The 23769-nt window shown below is 41.1% G+C and overlaps 1 protein-coding gene across 3 annotated transcripts in view; it reads left to right on the top strand.

Annotated features, from left to right (window-relative positions):
* The window catches only part of GAREM1 (GRB2 associated regulator of MAPK1 subtype 1), a 181990-nt gene extending 159065 nt beyond the window's left edge, over positions 1-22925 (top strand). For 2 of the 3 annotated variants that reach the window (XM_079109329.1, XM_079109331.1), the window contains 3 exons: positions 3980-5152; positions 19787-19953; positions 21353-22925. In XM_079109329.1, the coding sequence (XP_078965455.1) occupies positions 3980-5152; positions 19787-19953; positions 21353-22250 (2238 nt within the window). In that variant the 3' untranslated portion in view covers positions 22251-22925. The remainder of the gene's footprint in view (positions 1-3979; positions 5153-19786; positions 19954-21352) is intronic. The other variant, XM_079109330.1, reaches the window with a different exon arrangement.
* Positions 22926-23769: the final 844 nt, after the last annotated feature.

The raw sequence follows: 23769 nt of genomic DNA, 5'->3' as shown, positions 1-23769 counted from the left end.
TTCTCAGGTTGTTGGCATACCTCTCCTTGATGATATTAAATGCCATCACTCTGCCAAAGAGTTGTCCAGTTTCTTTACTATATTATTTAGTTTTTCCTCCTTGCAGTGAATAAGCATTCTGGGTGCTGCTTTAAAGACATGCACATCACTTGCATCTTAAGCATTTATAAAATCGAGCGTCTCTTGATGATTTTTATATAAAACCAGCCTTTACTATGACAGTTACATAATCAAAATTCGTTAATCCCACCACTCTTCCTCCTTTCCCCCATTTTTTCATTCACTCATCTTTTTGCCATCAGTGTAGACTTAGACATTCTCGTTCTATTCAGTAGGTTATATTTCATTGTGCTATGTTTATTATGATGCCCAGTATGTCCCAGATTTTGCCAGTGGGAGCTAATTCGGACTGGTTCCTGTGTTCTCTTGACATATTATCTTATAAGCACTTTACTTTCTGGGACAACAGAATGTTCCAAGCTCATCTTGTCTCTCTCCTGCCCTACTGCTGGAATCAGTCATTTCTTCAAGGAGCCTTGGTTCCTTTTGATGGGGAGTTGTTTGGACAGTGAGTTTGGGATACTAGGAGCCATAGCTTCCAGTAGCTTAGAAAGTACAAAGCTAATAAGGGTATGTTTACATGTGCACCGTTTCTGAAAATTGATACCCCAGGGAGTTCTTTCTTGCCTCTCCTGCCTTGCCCCATTTCAACATTTCTGTTTCTTCTTCCAGAGTGAAAACTGTGATTTTCAAAACATCAACACATTGACTCATTTCTTCATTCCTACGATACACATTCAGTTGACTCACACTGTACCATGTTCCTGTGAAAAACAGATTTACTAAAAGAAACACCATATTTATTTGGTCTTTTTCCCCTACCAACATTATGTAGCCAAAGGTAGTCTTCTGGCATTGACAGTAATGTGGTCAGAGAACAAGAATTCCAAAGTTACTGGATTGTTCCTGTGTTCCCAAAATGGTTGGTTATTTTATTGATTTGAAATACAGTTTGATTCATCTGTTTCCATTTGCATTCGGAATTAAGTTTACCTGGTTTTTTACACTGTTGATTTTTTTTTTTTTTTTTAGTATATATGTAGAATATTAACATGGATCCTAAAAGTCTATAGCAAGGTACTCTCAGAGAGGTATCATTTTCTCCTGTGTCCCTGCTATGTGGTTCTTCCCTCCCTCCTATAAGTAACCATTTTAATTGTTTTCTGGATTTTTTTTTTAATTTTTATTTTTCTTCCAATTTTTTTCTCTTTTTTCCTTTTTTTTAACAAAAATAGATAAAATATATACACTAATTTTCACTTTTTACTTAAGCACACTGGATAACCTTTTTGCTTTCTTTTTCACTTAACAGTATATTCTGTAAGTCATTTCATATCAAATTCATTGTACTCATTATTCTCATTCTTTTTTGCATGGTAACTTTTTATGTGTATACCATAGTTTACTCAGTCGACTTTCTGTATTTGGACATTTAGATTAGTTCCTGTATTTTGCAGATACAAATAATGCCCTAGTGAATAACCCTGTACATGTATATTTTCATATTTGTGGAAGATTATCATCAAGATAAATCACAAGAAGAAGTAGGGTTGCAGGGTGGAGGGATAAATGTATGCATAATTAGGTTGGGTATTGTCAGATTCCCCGTTACAGGGGTTGTATCATGTTGCCTTCCCACTAACTATGGACAAGAGTTCTGGTTACCCAACAGCCTCCTTAGTGTGGTAGGTGAGAAATGGCATCGCAATGTGATTTTAATTGACATTTCTCTTATTATGAAAAAAGTTGAACATCTTTTCATAGATATGAAAGCTGGTGTGCCTCTTTAGTGGATTGGCTTTACATTTCTTTTACTGGTTTTTCTGTAGCATTTTTGGTCCTCATTTTTTAAAAGATTCTTATACTTTAGGAATCTTTGTGATATATGTTACAAGTATTTTCTGTCAGTCTGTCTTTTAACTTTTGACTTTGCTTCTCTTGTTTTTTACCATTCGAAAAATACTTTAGTCAGAAAAATCACAAGTGGGGGCTTTTGTTATCAGATCTGAACATTTATGATTAAAAATATAGAATTTTAAGCAATATAATTATGGAAGAATAGAAAAATCACTGGGATAAATGACCTCAAAATAGATACAAGTATATATAAACATTTAAATGTATGCGATTAATGAATTTAGCATATATTAAAAGTGACACTTCAAATCAGTGGTGAAAGGGATAGTTATATAGGAAGTATACTAGCCACCAAACTGTTTAGAAATAAAGTTAAATCCCTACGTTAACTAGTTCACCAAAGAAAATTCAGTTAAATAAATTTAATAGTTAACAAGTGAAACCTTCAAAATACTAGGACAAAATATTGGTAATTATATCAGCGTTTCTCAGCTTCAACACTGTTTAGGTTTTGAACTGGATAATTCTTTCCTGTGGGAAGAAGGGGGTGTCCTTTATATTGTGCTTGTTTAACGACACCTCTGGCCTCTACCCAAGAGACACAAACAGCAGCTTCCCCAGTCGTGCCAATCAAAAACTTCTACAGACTTGCTAAATGCCCTCTAGATCTTCTTCACTGGAAGCATAGCACCAAAGAATGAAAGCAGAAAGATCATTCTGAAACATTGACTACACTGGAAAAAAAAAAAAGGTTAAGAACCTTGCTGTAAAATTGAAATTCAAGCAACAAATTGAAAAATACATAGCATAAATGGCATTCCAGTTACCTAAAATGTGATCAGTAAGAACCTAAATAATCAGTAAGTGTCATATATATGTATATTCTAATAATCAAAGATATTTAAAATAAAACATGAACAAATAAATTCAAGATGCCGAACTTATTCACATTTAGGGAGATAGAAGAATAAATTAATATAACATTGAAATGCAACAGACAATACATGTTATAACTTTCACATATACTTAGCTTTTCTCCATGCATTTTACTTATGGTACTTTATCCTTTGGAAATAATTGAACTGTCAAAAAGTTCATTACTGTACTATTTATAATTGGTGAACATTGGGAAAACCCATCTGTCCAATAATAAGGAACGGGTCAAAATAAATTAAGGCACATTCATATATAATGAATATATTAAGGTACATTTATGTATAATGATTACATTAAATCAGTACTATAATCAATGAAGTATATACACAGGGAAGATGGGCAGATTATAATTAGAAACTCAGGTAATAAAATTGTGTGTATTTCTATGTATCTCTGAGATAGATACTATTTCTTTTTTTCTATTTATATAAAAATGTTGACAATAACAAGGTAGTATAGAATTTTTAATTTTTGTATTTGTATTTTCTAACATTTTTCCATTAAACATGAATAGTTTATATAATAAAAAAGTTTTAATGGATGAATAAAACATTTTCTAGGGGCTAGGATTGTAGCTCAGTGGTGGAGTGCTTGCCTAACTGACATGTGTGAGGTCCTGGGTTATATCCCCAGCACCACGTTTATGGGGGGAAAAAAAGTTTTTTAATCCTTTGTCTCAATACCAAATTTTTAAAAGTTGGAAAAATGTTAAAAGTAAAACAACAGTAAAATTTTTAATAACAGAAAAGAATTTTCTGCAGTGGTGTTCATGAAAGAATTAATTTTTATAACTGAAAAAGGAAGATAATGTCCCATAATAATTTTGCATATGATAGACTGCATGTGTAAGGATAAAAATGGTATTTTTAAAAGTCTAAGCCAATGTTGTCTTGGTGAAAAATGGTACTTGTTAATCATCTAAACATTGACTATCCAAAAATGAAATTCCAAAATCTTATAAAGGAAACTATCTAAATTTAGTATTAAAAGCACAGCATTTTCTTGTGTGTGTGTGTGTGTGTGTGTGTGTGTGTGTGTGTGTTTGTGTGGTGATAGAAGTTTCTTCACTTCTTTGTGTGAATAAACTAAAGAAAACCAACCTAAAATTTAATTTGTTGTATTGTAGGTTGCTTCAGGCGAGTGCAACGAGGACACTGAAGTTTACAACATCACCCTGTGTACCGGCGATGAACTCACTCTAATGGGGCAGGCAGAAATCCTGTACGCAAAGACTTTCAAGGAAAAGTCACGACTTAACACAATCTTCAAAAAGATTGGGAAGCTCAATTCCATCAGCAAACTAGGAAAAGGCAAAATGCCATGCCTCATCTGCATGAATCACAGGACCAATGAAAGCATCAGCCTTCCATTCCAGTGCAAGGGCAGATTTAGCACCCGGAGCCCCCTGGAGCTTCAGATGCAGGAAGGTGAACACACCATCCGCAACATCGTGGAGAAAACCAGGCTTCCTGTGAATGTGACTGTTCCAAGTCCTCCACCCAGAAACCCATACGACCTCCACTTCATCCGAGAGGGACACCGCTACAAGTTTGTCAACATCCAGACCAAGACGGTGGTGGTTTGCTGTGTACTGCGGAACAACAAGATTCTCCCCATGCACTTCCCTTTGCATTTGACTGTCCCCAAGTTCAGCCTCCCAGAACACTTGGTAAAGGGAGAGGTATGGCCCGAAACCCTGGTCCATCACTGGCTGGGTATCTGCCAAGAGCAGTTTGACATTGATGAGTATTCACGGGCTGTCCGTGACGTGAAGACAGACTGGAATGAGGACTGCAAGAGCCCCAAGAAGGGCCGGTGCTCTGGCCACAACCATGTGCCCAATTCTCTCAGCTATGCCCGGGATGAGCTTACCCAGTCCTTCCACCGGCTGTCAGTCTGTGTGTATGGCAACAATCTCCATGGCAACAGTGAAGTGAACCTTCACGGCTGCAGGGACCTGGGGGGAGAGTGGGCCCCCTTTCCTCATGACATCCTGCCCTATCAGGACTCTGGTGATAGTGGGAGTGACTACCTTTTCCCAGAAGCTAGTGAAGAATCAGCAGGTGTCCCAGGGAAGTCAGAACTTCCTTATGAAGAGCTATGGCTGGAGGAAGGCAAGCCCGTATGTCAGCCTCTCACTCGCTCTCTGAGTGAGAAGAGCAGATGCGACCCATTGAGAGGTTCTGCCCGGTCCAAATGTGCAACTTCTCCTCTTCCTGTCCCTGAGACTCTGGGAGCCACAATGAAGTCTTCAGAAATTGCCCTACCTCCACCTCCAGTGCCTCCCAAGTCTGAAGCCGTAAGTTGTTTCTGTTTGTGAGTGGTGTGCTGCTCTCAGTGTTGCTCTGCACAGTCGTCTATCTACTCGTTCATTTTCTTTAAAAAAGGAAAACTTCCCAACGGAAGTTGATCAGAATGAACAAATTTGTTTGACTTGGCATGAAATGTAGTTGTTAGCTAGATTATCTCACTAGTTAGAGTTAAGGTTGTATTCTATGTTGGATGAAAAACTCTCCAAGAGTCTTTTACAGGAGACATTTAAAGCTTTCACTGGTGCCTAGAAAACACATTATGGGGAGGAGAGAGTAGAAGCTGGGAGACCAGGGAAGAGAGAATTAAAGCAACAGGGGTATGAGGTGATGATGCCTGACCCAGAGCAGGTAGTAGCAGTGCAAGGCAGGGAGAGATGAGCTGCTTTGGAATATGGCTCAGAGGTAGGCCAGCAGTGTTTACTGATGAAGCAGGTGTGGGAATGAAGGAGGAAGGCAACAACCCCCTAGATTCTGTTTTAGTCACTTTGCTGCTGCGACTGAAAGACCCAGCCAGCACAATTGTAAAGGAGGAAAAGTTTATTTGAGGGCTCACAGTTTCAGCAATCTTATTCCATAAAAGGCCAGCTCCATTCCTCAGGGCTCCAGGTGAGGCAGAACATTATGGCGGGAGAGTATGGCAGAGGGAAAGCTCACATGATGATCAGGAAGCAGAGATAGAAACTCTACTCCCCAGACACAAAAGATAAACCCCATAGCCACCCAATGAACCACCCCCTCAAGATACCCCCTGCCTGCCTCCAGTTACCACTCAGTTAATCCCATTAGGGATTAATTTACTGATTGGGTTAAGAATATGACCTGATCATTTCTCCTCCAATCTTCTTGCTTTGTCTCACACATGAACTTTTAGGGGACACTACATCTAAACCATAACAGATTCTTAACCATAGCAACAGAGTAGATATTTGCCTTTATACTACAGGAAAGACTGAAAGAGAAGTACATCTATTGGAAGCGGAGGGGAATGAGCAGGCATTGGCATCCTTCATAACTCTTCTGTATCGCTGAAGCTGCATTGAGATAAATGCATGGGGGTGTGCTCACCAGAACCAGGTGCGGAGTCGTTCTAAACACCTTAAACGTAACTAGTGGAGCTGGGGTTGTGGCTCAGTGGTGGAATACGTGCTCAGCAGGCCTTAAGAACCCCAGGTTCAATTCCCAGCATCCACAAAAGAGGGCATTCAGTACAAACAGGAAAAAGGGTCTTCCGTTTGGATAATGTTTTTGATTGACAGCCACTCTGAACTTCTGCTACTCATTTTTGATTATCAAATTTCATTTTACCTGAAGGGAGAAGTACTAGAGGCACTAGGTATAATTCTGTTCATGTATTTGACAATATGTATTACAGTGGTTTACTTTTTTCCAGCTCTAGCAAAATCTTTTCTTAAAATATCTTATACAGATCCCAACATATTAGATGAATTAAAAACCCACCTGACTAAAGCACACATAAGAAAAGGAAGTCTTTCTTGTGTCCCCACCCACTCTCTTCCCCCATCAGGTGGTTTTAGGATACCTCTCTGGAACCCTAGGCTGTGGAGAACCCAGTTTCCAAACCATGAAATTACTTGGTTAGATGCTAGAAATACCTAGTCTAGTAAGACCTAGACTCTGAGCCCTGGTACCTTTTAATTTTATGGTGAAGGTAACAGACAAAAAGAGAAGACTGTTATACAGATTAAAAGACAAAAAATAAAAGAGAGGGACACAATGCATGTGGGAATTCAGAGGACAAAGAGAAAGTTCTGGTTGGAAATGAACAAAAAGAAGCCTTTGTGGAGATTCTGATATTTTAAGTTTAGAGCATATCTGTAAATTGAAAGATTAGAGAGATGAGAAAGAAAAACATTTCAGGTAAAGAGTGAGCAAGGGTGTGGGAAATGGAACAGCTTAAGCACATGAGGAAAAACAAGTTCTGTTGAAAAGTGTTGGATAGGGTTAGGTAAGATTGGGTAGGGTTGGATAGGGTGGATAAGTTTGATAGGGTTGGATAGATTGGATAAGGTTGAATAAGGTGCATGAAGGGCAACAGTGATTGACAGACTGGAGCCAGGACATGGACAACCCTGAATGTTGGACAGTAGTTCATGCCAGGTGCCCTGCTTAGCTGTCCACACAGAGCCCTCATTGCTCCAAAGTTTTCTCAAGAGAGAATCTACTTCTGGCTCCCAGAAACTGCAGGTCTGGGCTTTCCCATGCTTTTTCCCTGTACCTTTTCCCAGGATCTTCCAGAGACCCTAAGGCACAAGCACAGAGATCCCTGTATTCATTAGAGGTATTCATGTATTCATGGAATATTTGGGGAACTCTTGGTGGAACTAAGGTCCTCAATCCTTGTATTCACCTAAGGGTGACTCCAAAAGTTAGGTAAACAGTAAGGGGACCCCCCGCTAGCAAGCACCATAATACCTTTAGTGGCGTGAAAACTCAGCTATGTATTTGATGTTACATGAAGGTTGAGGCCTTGATCTTTATTAGGAATGTGACAGTGTGAGCGTTTCCTGATGCACCTTGGTCCTGCCTTGCATGTAGTGTGCATCATGTTTGTTGACTACTGATCACTCATCCAAAGCAGTCATACCCAGGATCACTTGTGTAGCCAAGTCTAGAAGTAGGAAATTAGCATCACTTGTTTTTTCAGTGGCTGATGAAAGAAGAGTAAGAACATAAATATTAAGAAGTCTTGACCTTGGTACTAAAAGAAAATCACTTTAGTTAAGTTGGAAACTGAAGCAAATTTCATAGGAAAAGAAAAGATTTTGGCCTCCAGTCTAAACTGTAATTTCTTATGATGTAAGAGAATCTTTTCAGAGTATGTCCAGTGCTTATAAAACACTATAAACATAAAAACACCTGAAATCATTTAGTTTACTTTTAAAGAAAAAAATTAAGCATTTTAAATGAAGTCATATTTTTTTATTAGTTCTGTGACCATGAAATGAATTTTCCATTTTTAGGATGTGTGTGGGAACCAGAGAACATCATAATTATTAGATGTGGCTTCAGCTTGTAATTTTCAAAAGGGAACTTTAATGGGGCATCAATTCAAGTGCTCCCATTGAATTAAATAAGAATTCTGCCTCAGATAGTTAGAATGCAGTGAGTCTGGGAGAGACAGGCCGGTGTCTAACAGCCATCCCACCCAGTAATTAAAGATAGTGGTGAGTTTTCAAGTGAGGTCAGCAGTACATCATCTGGGAAGAAGACAGCTCCCACCAGGTTCCTTAGGAAGAGAAGGTGCTGGCACAATGAAGAGTCAGAGAAAAGGTGTCTTTCATTGTAAGTAAGCAAAGCTGGCGACAGATGAATGAACCTCCTCCTCGACCCAGCAATGTTACCGTCTGGAGGCAGTGTGGCTGCGTGAAGGTGCCCCATCAGCCAGCTCCAGTCTTCCAGCTCCTCTCCTCTTCACTTTCCTCTCCAGCATCCTGAGTTGTGACATGTTTACACTCTCTCCCCAGCAGATTTTGATGGGTTTTGTTTCTTCCTGTGAAAGTGAGAGTGAATTTTTCCCCTTCAGCAATCATGCGTGCTGTTTGCAGCCCTGGTGGCGTCCGTGTGATTCTCCAGAGCACCTTCCCATCCACATCTTACACAGGGAAAGTAGGCTGTGGGGCCAGAGCATCCTTAGAGACAGGGGAGTTGTTTGAGCCCTGTTAATGTATTTGGTTCATACACCTTGTATCTGATGTGGCTCTTCGGAATTACACTCTGGTCATCTCTTGTGTCCTTGTCAACATTGTTCAATATAGATTTTTTTAGACAAAGCAGTGCCACTCCATTTCTCTGTAATATGAGAAACTGTTTTCTTCCTAACAGGAACGTCCCAGGGGAAAATAAACAGTGACTGGTCCCAGGGGTAGAAGGGACACAGCCACTTGTATCCCCAGAACTGCTGGGTGGATCCCAGGGTGAGGGAGCATGCCCAGCTCACTGAGTGTTGATGTTGTCTCTTCAAAATTTTGCAAGGAACCCCCAGACTAGGATACCTGACAATCCCTCTTAAGTGGATCATCCTTATTGATCCATACATTTATTCTAAATACATCCTCCATTTCAGAACATTGTGGGCCTCTATTCATCATTTTAATTTCTGGGTATTGACTGATATGTCTAAAACATTTACCCAGATATACTCTGTAAATGACAGTCTGTAAGATCTTTTTTTTTTTTTCCTTTCTCTTTAGAAAATGCCATTTTAGAGAGCAGTGATGGGAACACTTGATACTACATGAAACTGCATAAAATTCTACAAATAAAATGACTGCCAGAGTGCTGTGGTCTATGCAGTGAATTACAAATGGTTATCAAAACTATAGGTCACAGTTCTAAAGCCATTTGGCCGGTAGTATTCTACCAGGGACCCCAAATGATCAGTGTTCTCCATCTCTAGTAACAGGAATAACTGCATTCACTTGTGGTTGTTTTTTGCCATTGCATTGATACCTGAGGTTGATGAAAGGAAAATCATAAAAGGAGCTCTAGGCTACAAACCACTGGTGCCAACCAAGTTATACTGCAATATTGATGAGTTTGTTAACCTTTGTGATACATGACAGGGCTGCCCCATGGCATAGGAGAAATGGCACGCAGGGACTGAGCTCTGAGATAAAATGGTAGCATGTACTCATCATTAGAAGGCTGGAAGTCCATCCCATAAGTAAAGTTTCCTTAATGAAGCACATTGTATTATTGGTGTTTGAGAAAAATAAAAACTCAAAGGATAATGCCAGATTGAAAAGGCCTAGTACAGAAGGTACTGGAAAACACTAACTTAACATAAGTTAGAGTGCCTGAGTCTGGCTGAACAACTGGTGGAAAAATGGAAGGAGTTATCAAGTCAAGTCTCCTGGGAGCCTTCATTTCCCATCTTAGTGGAATTAAGGAGAGAAGTAGTCCACCATGTTAGGAGATAGTTCATTATAGGCAGGTAGTATTGTGTGTCTGAGAGCCACACCTGGATTAGAATCCTCACTCTGCCTCTTAGCAGCTTTATACCTGGGGCAAAATATTTAGCCTCCCTGAGTCAGTTCCTGTGGGGATAATAACTTCTTCACTGCATTATTGTATTATACAAAGTCCTGGCACTTTTCCCTGGCACTTGGTAAACATTCAAAATGAAGAGCAGCAATAATTTAATATAGGAGGGATTCAAGCATAGGTCCTGATAGAAAGTGGTTTTTTGGAGGTTTTGTTCCCTCTGTCCTTCCTTTGCCTAAGGGATGGAGAGAAGAGTCACCCTTTTCAGAGTCAAAAGGCCCTAAGAAGAGCCAGAAGCCTCTTGGAGATGAGCACATCCACCTTGTAGTGGATCAGCAGAGGCAGCCTTGACACTTGGACAGGGTCCCCTAGTCTTCACATCCCCAAAAGATTGTGATAGTTTCATATTTGTTAGATATTACAAAACATCATTGATTTTCACAACAGAGCATTTTCATCTGACTTCTAAACTCAATTTGATAACATGAGTGTTAGGTTATTGTTACCTAGCTGTGGGGTCATTATACATTTTGTAATCATCACAAAAAAAAAAAAAAAAAAAGCTACAGAACTGTTTGACATCCTCTGAATCCCAATACTGTATAATCCTGTATTTAATCGGGGAGTTCGAGGATTTGAAGAGCTGTAGGGTGTGTGAAGGTTTTGTGTGGCTCTAAGGCTGCAAACAGAGGTCAAGAAGCTATTCCCAGGCAAACCTGCATAGCTATGTTAAAGCTGAGATGTTGCCAGGGATAACTCCATTCCTTGGGCATGGCTGGACCAGGCCATGGCATTACCAAATGTAGCCCTGGACATGTCCATCATATAGAATTAGGGCCTCACCCAAGCCAAGAAAGCTCTATAAAAACGTTTGTTTATAAGCCGAAGGAAGTGGCTATGACAATTGATTGTATTCCGAATTTTTAGTGTTACTTTGTCTTTGGGCTTTTTCCTTCTTTCATATATTAATATTGAAAAAGTCATGGAAGGACAGGTTCTCTTAAATAAATCTGACATATTAATATTCAAGTTTAAATTCTGAAAAGATTAATATGGAAGTGGGGACCGGGGGTGTGGCTTAGTGGTAGAGCACTTGCTTAGCATGCTTGAGGTCCTGGGTTCAATTCCCCAGCACTGCAAAGGGGAAAAAAAAGTGCAAAAACGATTATTTACTTCTCAAAATAACTGCTCTATAAAAACATTCACTCAAGATTCCACTAATTAATGAGGTCTCCTAGGGCTTTTGACATTTAATTAATTTTAATTACAACTTTTGAAGAGTACTCTGCAAGCACGCCATACCTATGTTCCCTTTGTTAATTGAAATAAGGACTCAATTATTATTGTGTTTTGGTAACCTCGAAACTAATTGCCTTCCGTTTCATGTAGGTTGTTTTTAAATTAATCCTTCTTGGCCAAGAATTTTATTTTCTTCCGTGTCCATGGGAAATCTCAATGACTAGAATGTTAATACGGTAATTATAATATTGCTGGATAAGTCTTGTTTCAGATCTCCACTCTTAGGATATAATTTATATAAAATCTCATTAATAGAAGGTTATATACTATTTGTCTATTATTATTGTACTCTTTACTCAGGGAAAGTCTTTACTTTAGGCCCCAAAGATGTATACTGTATTCAAAGTCTGTGGAAGCACCCTAGATTTTAATCAGGAGCTTTTTTTTTTCCCCAGAGCCACTTGCCCTTCTTGCCACAGTCTGAGTGGCGGCCTGCACCCTCCCCCAGCCTTCCTTGCCTGAGGCTTGAATATTGGAGGGTTTTTCTGAAAAAGGTCTCTTAGGTCCTTATTGTCAATGTATAAAACTGAAAAAAGAAACATATGCATCTGAGAATCAGGATTTTGACTGTAAATCACACTTGGCCTTGCATAATGAATTAAATGGAGGCTCATTTAATTTGGCTGAAAATATCCACTGATAGCTCTGTGACAGGGTTGTGCACTCTGCATAAAAGCCTCTTTATAAATAAAATTTCTTAAGGCTGTAATGATTTTGTTATCTGGAAGAGAGGGAGGATGGGAAGAAATGTAAAATACAGGGCAGGGAGCGCACAGTAAAGTCAAAGTTACAAAGTTCAGGAAAGCACGATTACAAAACTCCTTTCTTCAGATTGACGATATTATCCTGAATGTGGCTTTTTAGAGAAGAAAATTCATGATAAAGGTGAGTCCAGTTTTAGATCACCTATAGCATGTATATTTTCTGAATCATCAGTATGGAAACAAAATGATCCATACCCCACCTGAGTATTCCAAAATCTCTTTAGTGATGTCTCACAATTTCAAGCAGCATGATCTTTGAGACAGGATATATTACCCACCTCACCACTACCACCACTGTCCCACGAGGTGTGTGCAGTGGATCTTCAGTGGAAACTTTGAGGAAGTGGGTGTCCCACCAGCAGGTGTCTCCAGATCCATTGTCTTTTGTGTAATGAGTTGAGTGACCACAGCTGTGAAAATGATTTTTTTTTCCCCAAAAGGATACCTGAAAGCCCCATTCTTACACTGCACTGTTTCATAAACACTTGGCCTGTCTTTTATTTCTTTTAATCCATAGAAGTGTGAAGCAAAGGTAGGTAACAGAAGAAAGAAATTAGTTTGTAGGTAATATTTATAAAATACTCCAGTGACCTACTGGAGTAGGAGTATTATACCTACAGTATAATGTGGTCTAGTATATGTAATTTTGTCCTGAAAACATCTACATTTTCTATTCCAACCATGCAATGATGCATTTTGTGTGATTAAGGAATTCTTGGGCTGGGAGCTAGCTCAGTGGTAAAACACCTGCCTAGCTTATGGGAGACCCTGGTTTCAATCCCCAGCACCACAAAAAAAGAGAAAGAGAAATTATCATGTGTTGTTTTTAACTTGTGAATATTTAGAGAAAAAAGACCTTGTTTGCCATTTTCACAAGTTATTGACCCCTTAATCTGTGCTCAGGACCTTCCCAACTAAACTGAACTGTAGGGAGTGGAGAGAGGAAAGGAAGGGCAAATGCCTACTCCAGCAGGCATGAAGCTGAGATAAATTTTCTGGATAACCTTCAGAAAGTTAAGAAAGTAGTCCCCGTCCATAATGTTTTTGATTTTAGTCAAAGATTGGGTTTGGGTTTGACTGCTTGCTGACCTCCTTTACTTAGAAACCGGAATCTTTCCAGTTCTTGATTCTATTGGGTGCATTTCATTTTTCCTTTCGCTTCTCTGGTAAGCTATCATTTGTTATTTTTCTAGCTTTATGTGGCCAATGATGGCACAACAAAGGCAGAGAGCCGTGGGAACTGTGTGTTCTCCCCTGTCCTCAAATGAAAGTTGAGCTTATGGTGCATGTGACTTAACCTCCAGGTTATATGCGTGCATATACATACCCAGTCACATTTTTCAAGTTTCTTCCAAATTTAAATTTAAAAAAATTTTTAATAAGCATTCCTTCCATCCAGTATCCCTTTCTAACAATTGCCACACCCCTTCCTTTCTATCCAGTTCCAGAAAAGAGTAGACTGCCTCACCGACTCCACGATCACCCCCTGTTCTGGCTTCTGTCTGCCTCACGTAACTCAAGCCTCATTTGCTAAGCTTTCCAGTGACCTGCTAACTACCACTGTGGTGGAACCTCTGCCAGTGCTTTCCTTGGCTTCCTGCCCTCTCCTCCATCTTTACTCGATTGTGCTTCTGCACTTCCCCTGCTTCCTTCAGTCATGGGTATACTCTGTGAGCAGTAAGATACAGCCCCTTGTTTTCCAGGTCCTTTGCCCCTCTCCTGGGGTTCAGCCTTCTTTGCTTCTTTGGATCTCAGTGTCACCAGAACTTCAAAGTCTATCTACCAGAACAAAATTAAGCTAAAACAGTATCTCAAAACAGAACTTCTTGGTTTCTCCCAAGCCCTGTTTTCCCTTCTGAGTTTCTATCTGATAAACGGTACCAGTGTCTGCCTTATCATCAAAGCTCCCAGACCAGAGCATCGTTCTGGTTGTCCTTTCTTCCTCAAGACTTTCTCAGTAAAATTTCCTGCGAATGTATTCTGCTACCTTGAGTACATTCATTGTGTTCCCATGAGCCCTTGCACATACTTCTGTTATTACCCTTAACAGTTTTTATCTTAATTACATTTGTCTCCCACCCTCACAAATGAGTTGCTCATTTTTATATACTCAACACAAGCTCAACAAGCGTACGAAAGGCCTTCAACATGTATTTGAACAAATAAGCAGGAAAATGAAGTTAACACAAATACAAAGGGAAGGGCAGAGTGACTGCTGTGTCCTGCAAGCTCTTGGGGTCAGTGAAAGCAGGTGGTGTCTGTGGTCCCCACCGTGTCCCCCCTTGTACAGTTTATTTAGGCCCCCACTAGTACATTATTTCACTGTGTTCAATGGCAGGCACTTGAATATGGCCCCCTAGCAATGTGCTTTGTAGACTCTAGAACAGAACTCTTCGTTTCTCCCTTCGCATGAATTAGGTTTATATTTAGCCCTAGGTTAGCAGTGTTGCTAGTGAATACCAGATTATCAATGCCAGGGCAGTGGTGTCATTTGATAAGAAGTAAGTCAGTGACATTTGAGAAAGGGGACTGACTTCTATGAACAAGCGAAGAGCAGAGATTTATGCAGCTGCAAAGAAAAGCTTTAGATTAAAAGCTGAAGTTTTTGAGAGAACTGCTCAAAAAGCAGGGCTCTGGGTGTGACAGCAACCAGCCCTCCATGCTGCCACCTGGATCCATGGCGTGTTTATTGTTTCTGTCTGTCTGTGGTACTGGGCATTGAACCCAGAAATGATCTACCTCTGAGTTATATCACCAGTGCCGCCCCCCATATATATATATAATTTTTTTTTTCCTCTTGAGACAGGGCCTCCGTAGGTTGCCCAGACTGGCCTCAAACTTGAGCTCCTCCTGCCTCAGCCTCCCAAGTAGCTGGGGTTACAGGTGTGCACCATGCTGGCTTGGTTCTGTCTTAAACAATAGGACTTCGGTGCCACAGAGTTTTTCTGTGAACACCAAACTACTCATAACCAGAAATGACCTAGAGATGGGCAGAGGACACCCATAATCTGCACTGGATAGTAACACCCATCTCAAAACAATGCCAACCCCTCACTTAGCACTGGTATTAGAGGTGTATTCCTGAAAATTCAGGTCCATCTCCCTCCATGTGTGGCCAGTTGAAGTTCAGTCTTCAGTGCTACAGTGGAAATAATCAGAAGGGCTCTAGTCCACCAGCCGCAAAATAGTTTATTTTATCTTCATCTTGGGATGAATTTACTCGAGGGTTCGCAGCAAGCAGAGCCACAGCGTGTCCTAGTTGGGGAACGTAGGCATTGTCATCTGCACTCCAAACCACTTCAGCGTGCGGAGGGGAGACGATGGTGGGCCATGTGCCAGTCCTGGGGCTCCCTTTGTTCCCTAGGTTGTCAGTGAATATTGGATGTGGTGGAACTAACACCCAGCTAAAATGACTCATCAAGATCCACCTACAAATAGGAAAAAAACATTCTGTAAGGTATGTTTAAAAATAAAAATGCCTTTTGTTATAGGTTTTTGCTGAAAAATATTAACCTGTTAATCTCTGCCTGGCATCCTGTGTGACATCTTTGTGTCACAGGTGATGGATCCCTAAACCCTGCTATCTACAGGACAACAATAACAATAATGACAGTCATTATTTTAGCCCTCGGGCTGATTTCATATACATGGGGAGTAAGTTAGTGTGACAGTGTGTCAGCTGAGTTCAGAAGCAGGGATCAGCCCTGGTGGCTGCTGAGATGGTCCCAGACAGAGCATGTAACATGGGCTGGGCAGGAGGAGTGGGTGTTAGGTGAGGGTGGGCAGTGTCCTCTGAAGCAGAGAGAGGCAGAACAGCACAGGGTGTGTGGTGACAGAACCCACCACTTAGATGTGTGTTCTCATGGAGAACTGGTGGGAGAGAGCGCTAGGAAGGTAGGTTGGAGCCAGACCGGAGAGGCTGGCCTTTATCCAGCAATCAGAGGGGGCCACTGGAGATGGAAATAACATGATGAAAGCCATACGCTGAGGCTTTTAGAAAGAATGTGCCGAAAGTGTAGCACTTAAAAGTGAAATTGAATATGAGAGAAAACTGGAAATAGGGTGATTGACCTTCCAGTCCTTTATTGTCAGATAAAATTCATTTATAGCATAACTACCTTCCTCTTGGATGTGACTGTTCCACATTGAATCACATCAAAAAGCAAAGAATGATTACTGTTGTCAGGGTATAAGAGACAGGAAGTAGGATGGCACAGTAAACCTTCACTATTTATAACTTCTGAATTCCAAAATGTATACATCCCATCAAAGCATATAATTCTTCCCATAAAATGCTGTGAAATAGGACTTCATTGGAGCAGCCATACCTGCAGCACCAAGTTGAAAGTACCAAAGCCCCCTGGAGGGGATCATCAGCTATGCTTACCCACCCATGGCCACTTGCTGGTCTAGCCCTCCTTCTGTGCCTCAGCACAATCTCACCTGAAATCTTATCCTGGATGAGGTGGATCCCTTTAAATTTGTCTTTTTTTAAACTACCATTTTTCCAAAGTGGGTTTCAAGTAAGCTTAATCCTTTCACTTTGAACTCATAATTGCTCCCAACCTCCTTTCAAGGAGCCATGTGGCCACCCCAAAAGTTGCCCGTGACTGGACACATGCCTGTAATCCATCAACTCGGGAGGCTGAGGCAAGAGGATCACAAGTTCAAGGCCAGCCTCAGCAACTTAGTAAGTTACTAATTAACTTAGAGAAACTCCATCTCAAAATAAATAAATAAAATGGACTGGGGATATGGCTCAATGGTAAAGTGCTTCTGGGTTCAGTTCCCAATACAAAAAAAAAAAAAGTTGCTCATATCCCAGATTCCGTTTTTAGAGTCAGCTGTAAACATTCCCAATGGCCATAACTTTCTGTTCATCAGGCCCTGGAACCTACATGTGCTGCTTCTTACTTTCCACCTCCCCCGCATTGTGGAAAGCCCCTGGGAAGCTCTTGGGACTGCCCAGCTCTGAAGGAGGTGGCAAACCTTGGGTATCTGGGACTGGTTATGCAAACAGGAAGACTGGATTTCCCTTATGCCACATTCAACTACAAATGGATTCTTTTCTGGGTGCCAAGACTTAGGCCAGCCAATTAGTTTAAATTAAATTGCATATTATAATTGACATCTCAGCATATTATAATTGACATCCCAGGTAAGCAGTCCCTAATGAAATGTCATATGTAATGACTAATTCCAAAACTTAGAGAATCCTAAATTGAATTAAGCATTGACCTGTTTTCCTCAGTTCAACTCTACCCCAATATTAAGATGTGATTGTTTGTTTTAAAATTAAAAAGTTAGCAGAGCCCTTTTCTCACATTTCTCATGTTGTCTATTACTATAAACACCCACCCAACCAAGGCCGCCTGTTATAACGTTACACCAACCCACCCTCGATTCTGTAGACTCTCCCTGAAAAAAGAAACACAACCGGCTACTAACAAGACAGGAGGAAGATGAACAATGCCCCCCAAAAACTGGGAGTGGGGTGACCCAGCCAGGCCTTCAGTGTCCTAGGGGAGCTTAACTTTGGAAGGAAAGGAAGATTCCAAAAGGGTGCCAGAGCTGAACAGTCCTCTCTTATCTTGACACAAGCCTCATTGGCTACAGGTTTTCTTTTTGCAGCCATTCACCTACCACCTTTTTAAAAGCTCAAAAAGGGGAAGCATGCAGCTGTTTGGGAAGGAATCTGCTACTCTGAATATTTTGCTTTACCCTTGAAGAGCTTCTCCAAATGAAAAAGACTCCTGAGACCAACCCAGTGGGGCCCCAGTAACCGGGCTGTGGGTCCTGCAAATGGGAGCAGTGATCCTGACCCCAGGAAGAAATGCAATGGATGAGACTTTTCTAATTGCTTCCATCTCACCTTAGAATCAGGATTTGCTGGACTGCCCGTGATCATGTGACTTTCCTTAAAGGCTGGTTTTCTTTGGCAAGTGATTCAGTCCTGGGACGGCAGTTGGAGACTCAGTGTGCAGTCGGCTTAGGAGGTGGATGATAAATAATGGGAGCCCGTTTCATTTCATCTGAAGCAAACGCAACACCAAAGCTTGCTCTTGCTGTTTGATTGTCTTCAGTACCCAACTGCTGGGAAGGAGAGGAGTTGAAGGCAAAGGTGAAAAAAGTGGTGAGAACATGTCCTCAAAAAGGCAGAGGCATTTCAAAGCACAGTATTTTTGATGGGGTCCAAATAGGCTGTTTTTAACCTCTGTAGTTTAGTGTAGACAAGCAGGACCAGGTGGAAACTGCCCCCTGCTGCCCGACATAGAGAACTACATATAAAATGCCCACCTCGTTAACCAGAACTGCATCTGGAAATGCCTGCAGGGGCTGGAAAGCTGGAAAGGGCAGCCAACTCACCGAAGACCTGGTCACCCAGATCCTCGCCAGTGTGAAGTTGAAATGAGGGCAAGCAAGTCCAAAGCAGCTCTTATAAAAAGTTCTACTTTTTGGATTTGGAGTGCTACTTCATTGTACCCTCTGAAGCCTTGTTTCTCAAAGTGTGTTCCCTGGTCCCGTGGCCTCCATTTCACCTAGTAGCTTGTTAGAAATACCAGCTCTCCCCATTTGTGTACAATGAATCAAAAAGTCAAAAGAAAAAAAGATAGAAATGTGGTTCTGGGCACAGAGCCATGACGCATACCCCTGCCCCCAACGGCAAAATAAATAAATAAAGATCATGAAGCACTTGGATGTGCAACATCTAACAAAACCTGCAGTGGCATTAAACACGTATGTTAGAAAAAAATGTATTCTGCACCTTGATACTACAAGGTTCATTCCTTCGCTATTCCCCAAATTGGAGCTTTTGAAAATAATGGCCACTCTTCCTCAAATCTATCTCAATAAAAATAAAATACTTTCAAAATCAAAAAAACAGGAAAGGAAAGGAAAGGAAAGAAAAGAAAAGGAAATACCAACTCTCCAGCCCCACTTCAGGTCTCCTGAATAGAATCTCATTTTGATAATATCCCCAGGTGATTCACATGTACATTTGCATTTAACACATTCCATTTGTCAGCCCCAAACAATACACACACACACACACACATGCACATACACAACATAGTTTCAGAAGGAGCTTTAACCCTGAAGAAAGGCCACCATTCCCAACCTGAGTCAAAGTGAATTTCATTTGTACACTGAATAAGCATGTCTCCATAGGAGAGTCTCCTCCTCTACCAACATGGCACTTGCCTTCTGTTCCACTATACATCCTCACGTTTCACTAGACCTTTGACCAAAAAAAGGAACTTTAATTTGCTGTATTGCACGTGATTTTCTATATTTCTCCAGCAACTGACATTCACCAAACAGGTTCTTCTGAGATCAGTCGGCTCCCAGCAAATATATGACAGGTGTCTAGTTCTCTCTCTGGCAGTTCTGTGTTTACCATCTTTCTGGGTTGCTCCCATTGTCTGTCTTTCTCTCTTGCTTACCCTCCTGCTGTTACTGCTTGAAGAGTACCCTGTTGACCCCGCAGGACAGAGCTGGCCCTTGGGTCCTTGTTAGTCTGTTGCTAACCTGGAGTGTTCTTTTCTGCGCCAGGTCAGGGAAGAATGCCGGCTCCTGAACGCCCCACCTGTTCCACCCCGAAGCGCAAAGCCTTTGTCCACAAGTCCCTCCATCCCTCCTCGCACAGTCAAGCCAGCGCGGCCACAGACTCGCTCTCCCAGCCCCACCTTGTCATACTATTCTTCAGGGCTGCACAACATGTAAGTCTTGCTTCGAAGGCTCATGACAACCTGATTTCTCTTCAGCCAGTTCATGGACCTTGAGAGCATCCCCTAGCCAGGGGGGTGGGAGAGGAAGTGGTTTTTATCATTTAAAATAATTTTACTGGAAGAGCATGAAGGGGTGGTCCTTGTTGGTTTTGACCTTGGACAGAAGAGCCCATGTCTTGGGAAGAGAGGATGTCACGGGTCTATGAGAAATCAGTGCAAAGGCCTCTGGATTCTCTTGGAAACAGCATGTGTAGGATGCGATCCACTCTCACAAGCCAGCATCTGGGTCTTGCCAATTTGACACAAGCAGACAGTACCTTCTACCAGGACCTCTAATTGAAAGGGTCCCTTTGGCTCTCTGCTCTAAATTCCCACCCACACAGAAATCCTTTCTTGATCACTACTGTTGGGTAGTCATTCCCTTCTGTCTGGATCCTTCCAGTGCTGTGAGCTCAGTTCTCTTTATAGTGCAATCCATTCCAATGTTGGCAAATGCCAACATTTTATTTTAAAGAAGTCTTTCAGACTGTCAAGTTAAAATCTGTCTCCATGTAACTACTATTTCTTACACCTACAGAAACAAAATAGGTCTTCCTCACTTCTGTCAGCCCATGAAAATTTGAAGTCTCCATGATATAAGTCTTGTCCAAAAGGGAGAGCATCAGTTCTATCTGCCCACCTTCCAGCACACTGCCGTTTCTCTGCCCTTCCTAAAATGTGGCCCCCAGGCTGAGCGCACCATTACATGTGCCCTTCAAGTTTAAAGTAACTCTCTTCAGTATTTTTTGTTGTTGTTCTTTGGACATTTAAATTCTTATGCTTATGAAACTCAGTTGTACAGAAACCCAGGGGAGGAAAGCATATGATTGGAAACATGTCTTCCTCTGTCAGACTTTTAGGTATAAAATAGAGTCATGGGTGCTGGTGATGTGGTCTGTCATTGTCACACGAGATTGGCAAGCAGGAGACACGCATTATCACTCTTTCACTCCCCTTTGTCCCAGGCAGATATCACTAATCAATTTTGACACCTGTTGGTGCAAAGCCCAAAACATGGTTTGGGAATTTTTCTCATCGTTAAAAATCCAGGTATTTACTAACAATTATTTTCTTGTTAATTAAAAGTTATTTTTGTTCCTATCTCCACCGTAGCATTTTAAATCATTTTGTGCATATCTATAAGTATCAATATGTGTTATTAAAGATTTAAAAAAAAAAACGAGGTTAGCAGGTACTTTGATGACTTTATGATAAGAAATCAATTTTTTCCTAATTGTATTTTTCTGCTCACAAGTAACTTACATCTGTGGATAACAAAAGGCTTGAGACGTGACTTTTTAAAAAAAAAAATAATAATTTCCTTTTCTCTGTGTGTGTTTGCTTTTTTAAGCAGCTCTACTAAAAGTGACACAAGTCCTTCTGAAAGTGCTCCTGTCTCCTGCTATCCATGCAACCGGGTGAAAACTGATTCTGTGGACCTTAAATCCCCATTCGGAAGTCCTTCTGCTGAGGCTCTGTCCTCCCGGCTCTCATGGCCTAATCATTACTCAGCAGCATCAGAGAGCCAGACCAGGAGTGACTTCCTGCTGGACCCAAGCAGGAGTTACAGTTATCCCAGACAAAAGACACCAGGCACACCAAAGAGAAACTGCCCAGCACCTTTTGATTTTGATGGCTGTGAGCTCTTAAGCAGCGCCCCCAGCTCAGTCACTGCAGAATTCAGTAGCAGCGTCTCTGGTTGTCCCAAGTCAGCCAGCTATTCTCTGGAGAGCACAGAGGAGAGCGCTCTTGCAGCTGGCATGACCAAGCAGAGTATCTCCTGCCCTGCTTTACCCCCCAGGGCCCCAAAGCCGGTGGAACAGAAAGCCGTCCCTGAAACTTCTCCTTTGCCTCTGAAAATTGATGGTGCTGAGGAGGACCCCGAGTCGGGGTCACCGGACCTCTCCGAGGACCAGTATTTTGTTAAAAAGGGCATGCAGGACATCTTTGCTGTCTCTTATCCTTTCTCATCTCCGCTCCACCTCCAGCTGGCCCCCAGGTCCTGTGGCGATGGTTCCCCATGGCAGCCACCTGCTGACCTGTCAGGACTCTCTATAGAAGAAGTGTCCAAGTCATTGCGGTTCATTGGTTTGTCTGAAGACGTCATATCCTTCTTTGTCACCGAAAAGATTGATGGGAATTTGCTTGTTCAACTAACGGAAGAAATTCTCTCAGAGGATTTCAAATTAAGCAAACTTCAGGTGAAGAAAATAATGCAATTCATTAATGGCTGGAGGCCCAAAATATAGCCAAATATCCCCAGCTAGCATGGGACAGAACTGATTGGCATGTGTGCCAGGAGGGGTGGGCTGGGACACAGTTTCATGTTTTTGCACTAAAATCCTTCTCTGTAAATAGGGATAAGAGAAACTCTTACTATGCAGATTACGTTTTTGAATGGTGAACAGGCTATTTTGTACATCAATAAAGATGCTGTACAGAACACTTAGAGGTGTGCCTTGTACGTCCCTCAACACTCAGCAGCTGCTACAAGAACAAAAGGCATATTCAGAGAACTCATTCTTACCCCAGTAGGTTTTTGTGAGAAGGTATGATATTTATTACAAAATAGCCAAAGCTGAAAGACATAAGAATCTTAAAAAAAAAAATAAACAGTTTTTAGCAATTCCCTTCTTTGGGGGAGTTGACTTTAGGCAATTAACTATATTCTGTGCTCTGTCATTTGGATTGCTTAGTGCTTATTGTTTTACTCTTGTGCCTGAAAATGTTAGTGATATGAAATGACACTTTACTGTTACATGCTTGGTGGGGATCTTTTTATCTAAAAGCATTTTCCAAAAGTCATGTGCCGATAGAGGATATATGATGTCCTTAGAAATATTACAAATCATGACCACAGTAATTGATCTGTAACTGCTGCTAATTTTATTGAGCAGAGAAAAAAAAAAGATATATATATATATATATATATATATATATATATATATATATATATATGCACCTATGTTTTAAGCATAATTTTGAATCTGATATTTCAGGTAACATCTGTTCACATTCAAATAAATATCCATCCCTTGAGGTTTGGGGACCTTAAAGTTGATTCTCTTAGGAACAGTGGGTGAGATGATTCCAGAGATGATTCCAAAGATGATCCACACCCTGAACCGAAGCTCAGTCTTTTTAGGTTTCATCACTGAAAACTTAAAAGGTCTGTAATGAAGAAATTAGTGTTTCAAGCCTGTTGGAGGACCAATTCGTGTATATCCATGCTGGCGTCCAGAGAAATGACAGTTTCTATCAAATGACATTTCTCAGCTTTGAGGGTCCCTTCCCTGGTGCCTGCTGATGAGCGATCTGGAGAGCACTTCTCAATGTGAGGTGTGTCAACACACTTTTGAGAGCTCACAAATCAAACATAATATCCCTCAGATACTCTATGTCCTGTACCTTTGAGTAAGTATTTTAAAATATCAATAAGTGTACTTGTTAATTTCATACACTTTTCCTTTCTGCTTTTCCAAAGAAAATACTTGATTACCATACTTTTGTTCCAAGGATTCCAGAACAGAAGTCAGAAATTTTGCTACTAAATATTCCAAAACTTAATGACTCCATCCCCATTCTTGACTTTTTGAAGGACCATAATCCTTAGAAAAGTCCTTTGATCAAGGCATCCAAACAGCCCCCAAGTCTGACCCTGGATCCTGAATGTGCAAACAGCCTCCAATAGGTGTGTGCTGTGGCCTCTCTGGTGGGGCAGATCAATCACTAGGGTGTCAGCATGCTTTGCAGGATTGGGTCATATTT

The sequence above is a fragment of the Sciurus vulgaris genome (genome assembly GCF_902686455.1).
Source record: "Sciurus vulgaris genome assembly, chromosome: 13".
Classification (NCBI taxonomy): domain Eukaryota; kingdom Metazoa; phylum Chordata; class Mammalia; order Rodentia; family Sciuridae; genus Sciurus; species Sciurus vulgaris.
The sequence above is the reverse complement of the archived record's forward strand: the minus strand, read 5'-3'. Positions and strand labels throughout refer to the sequence as shown.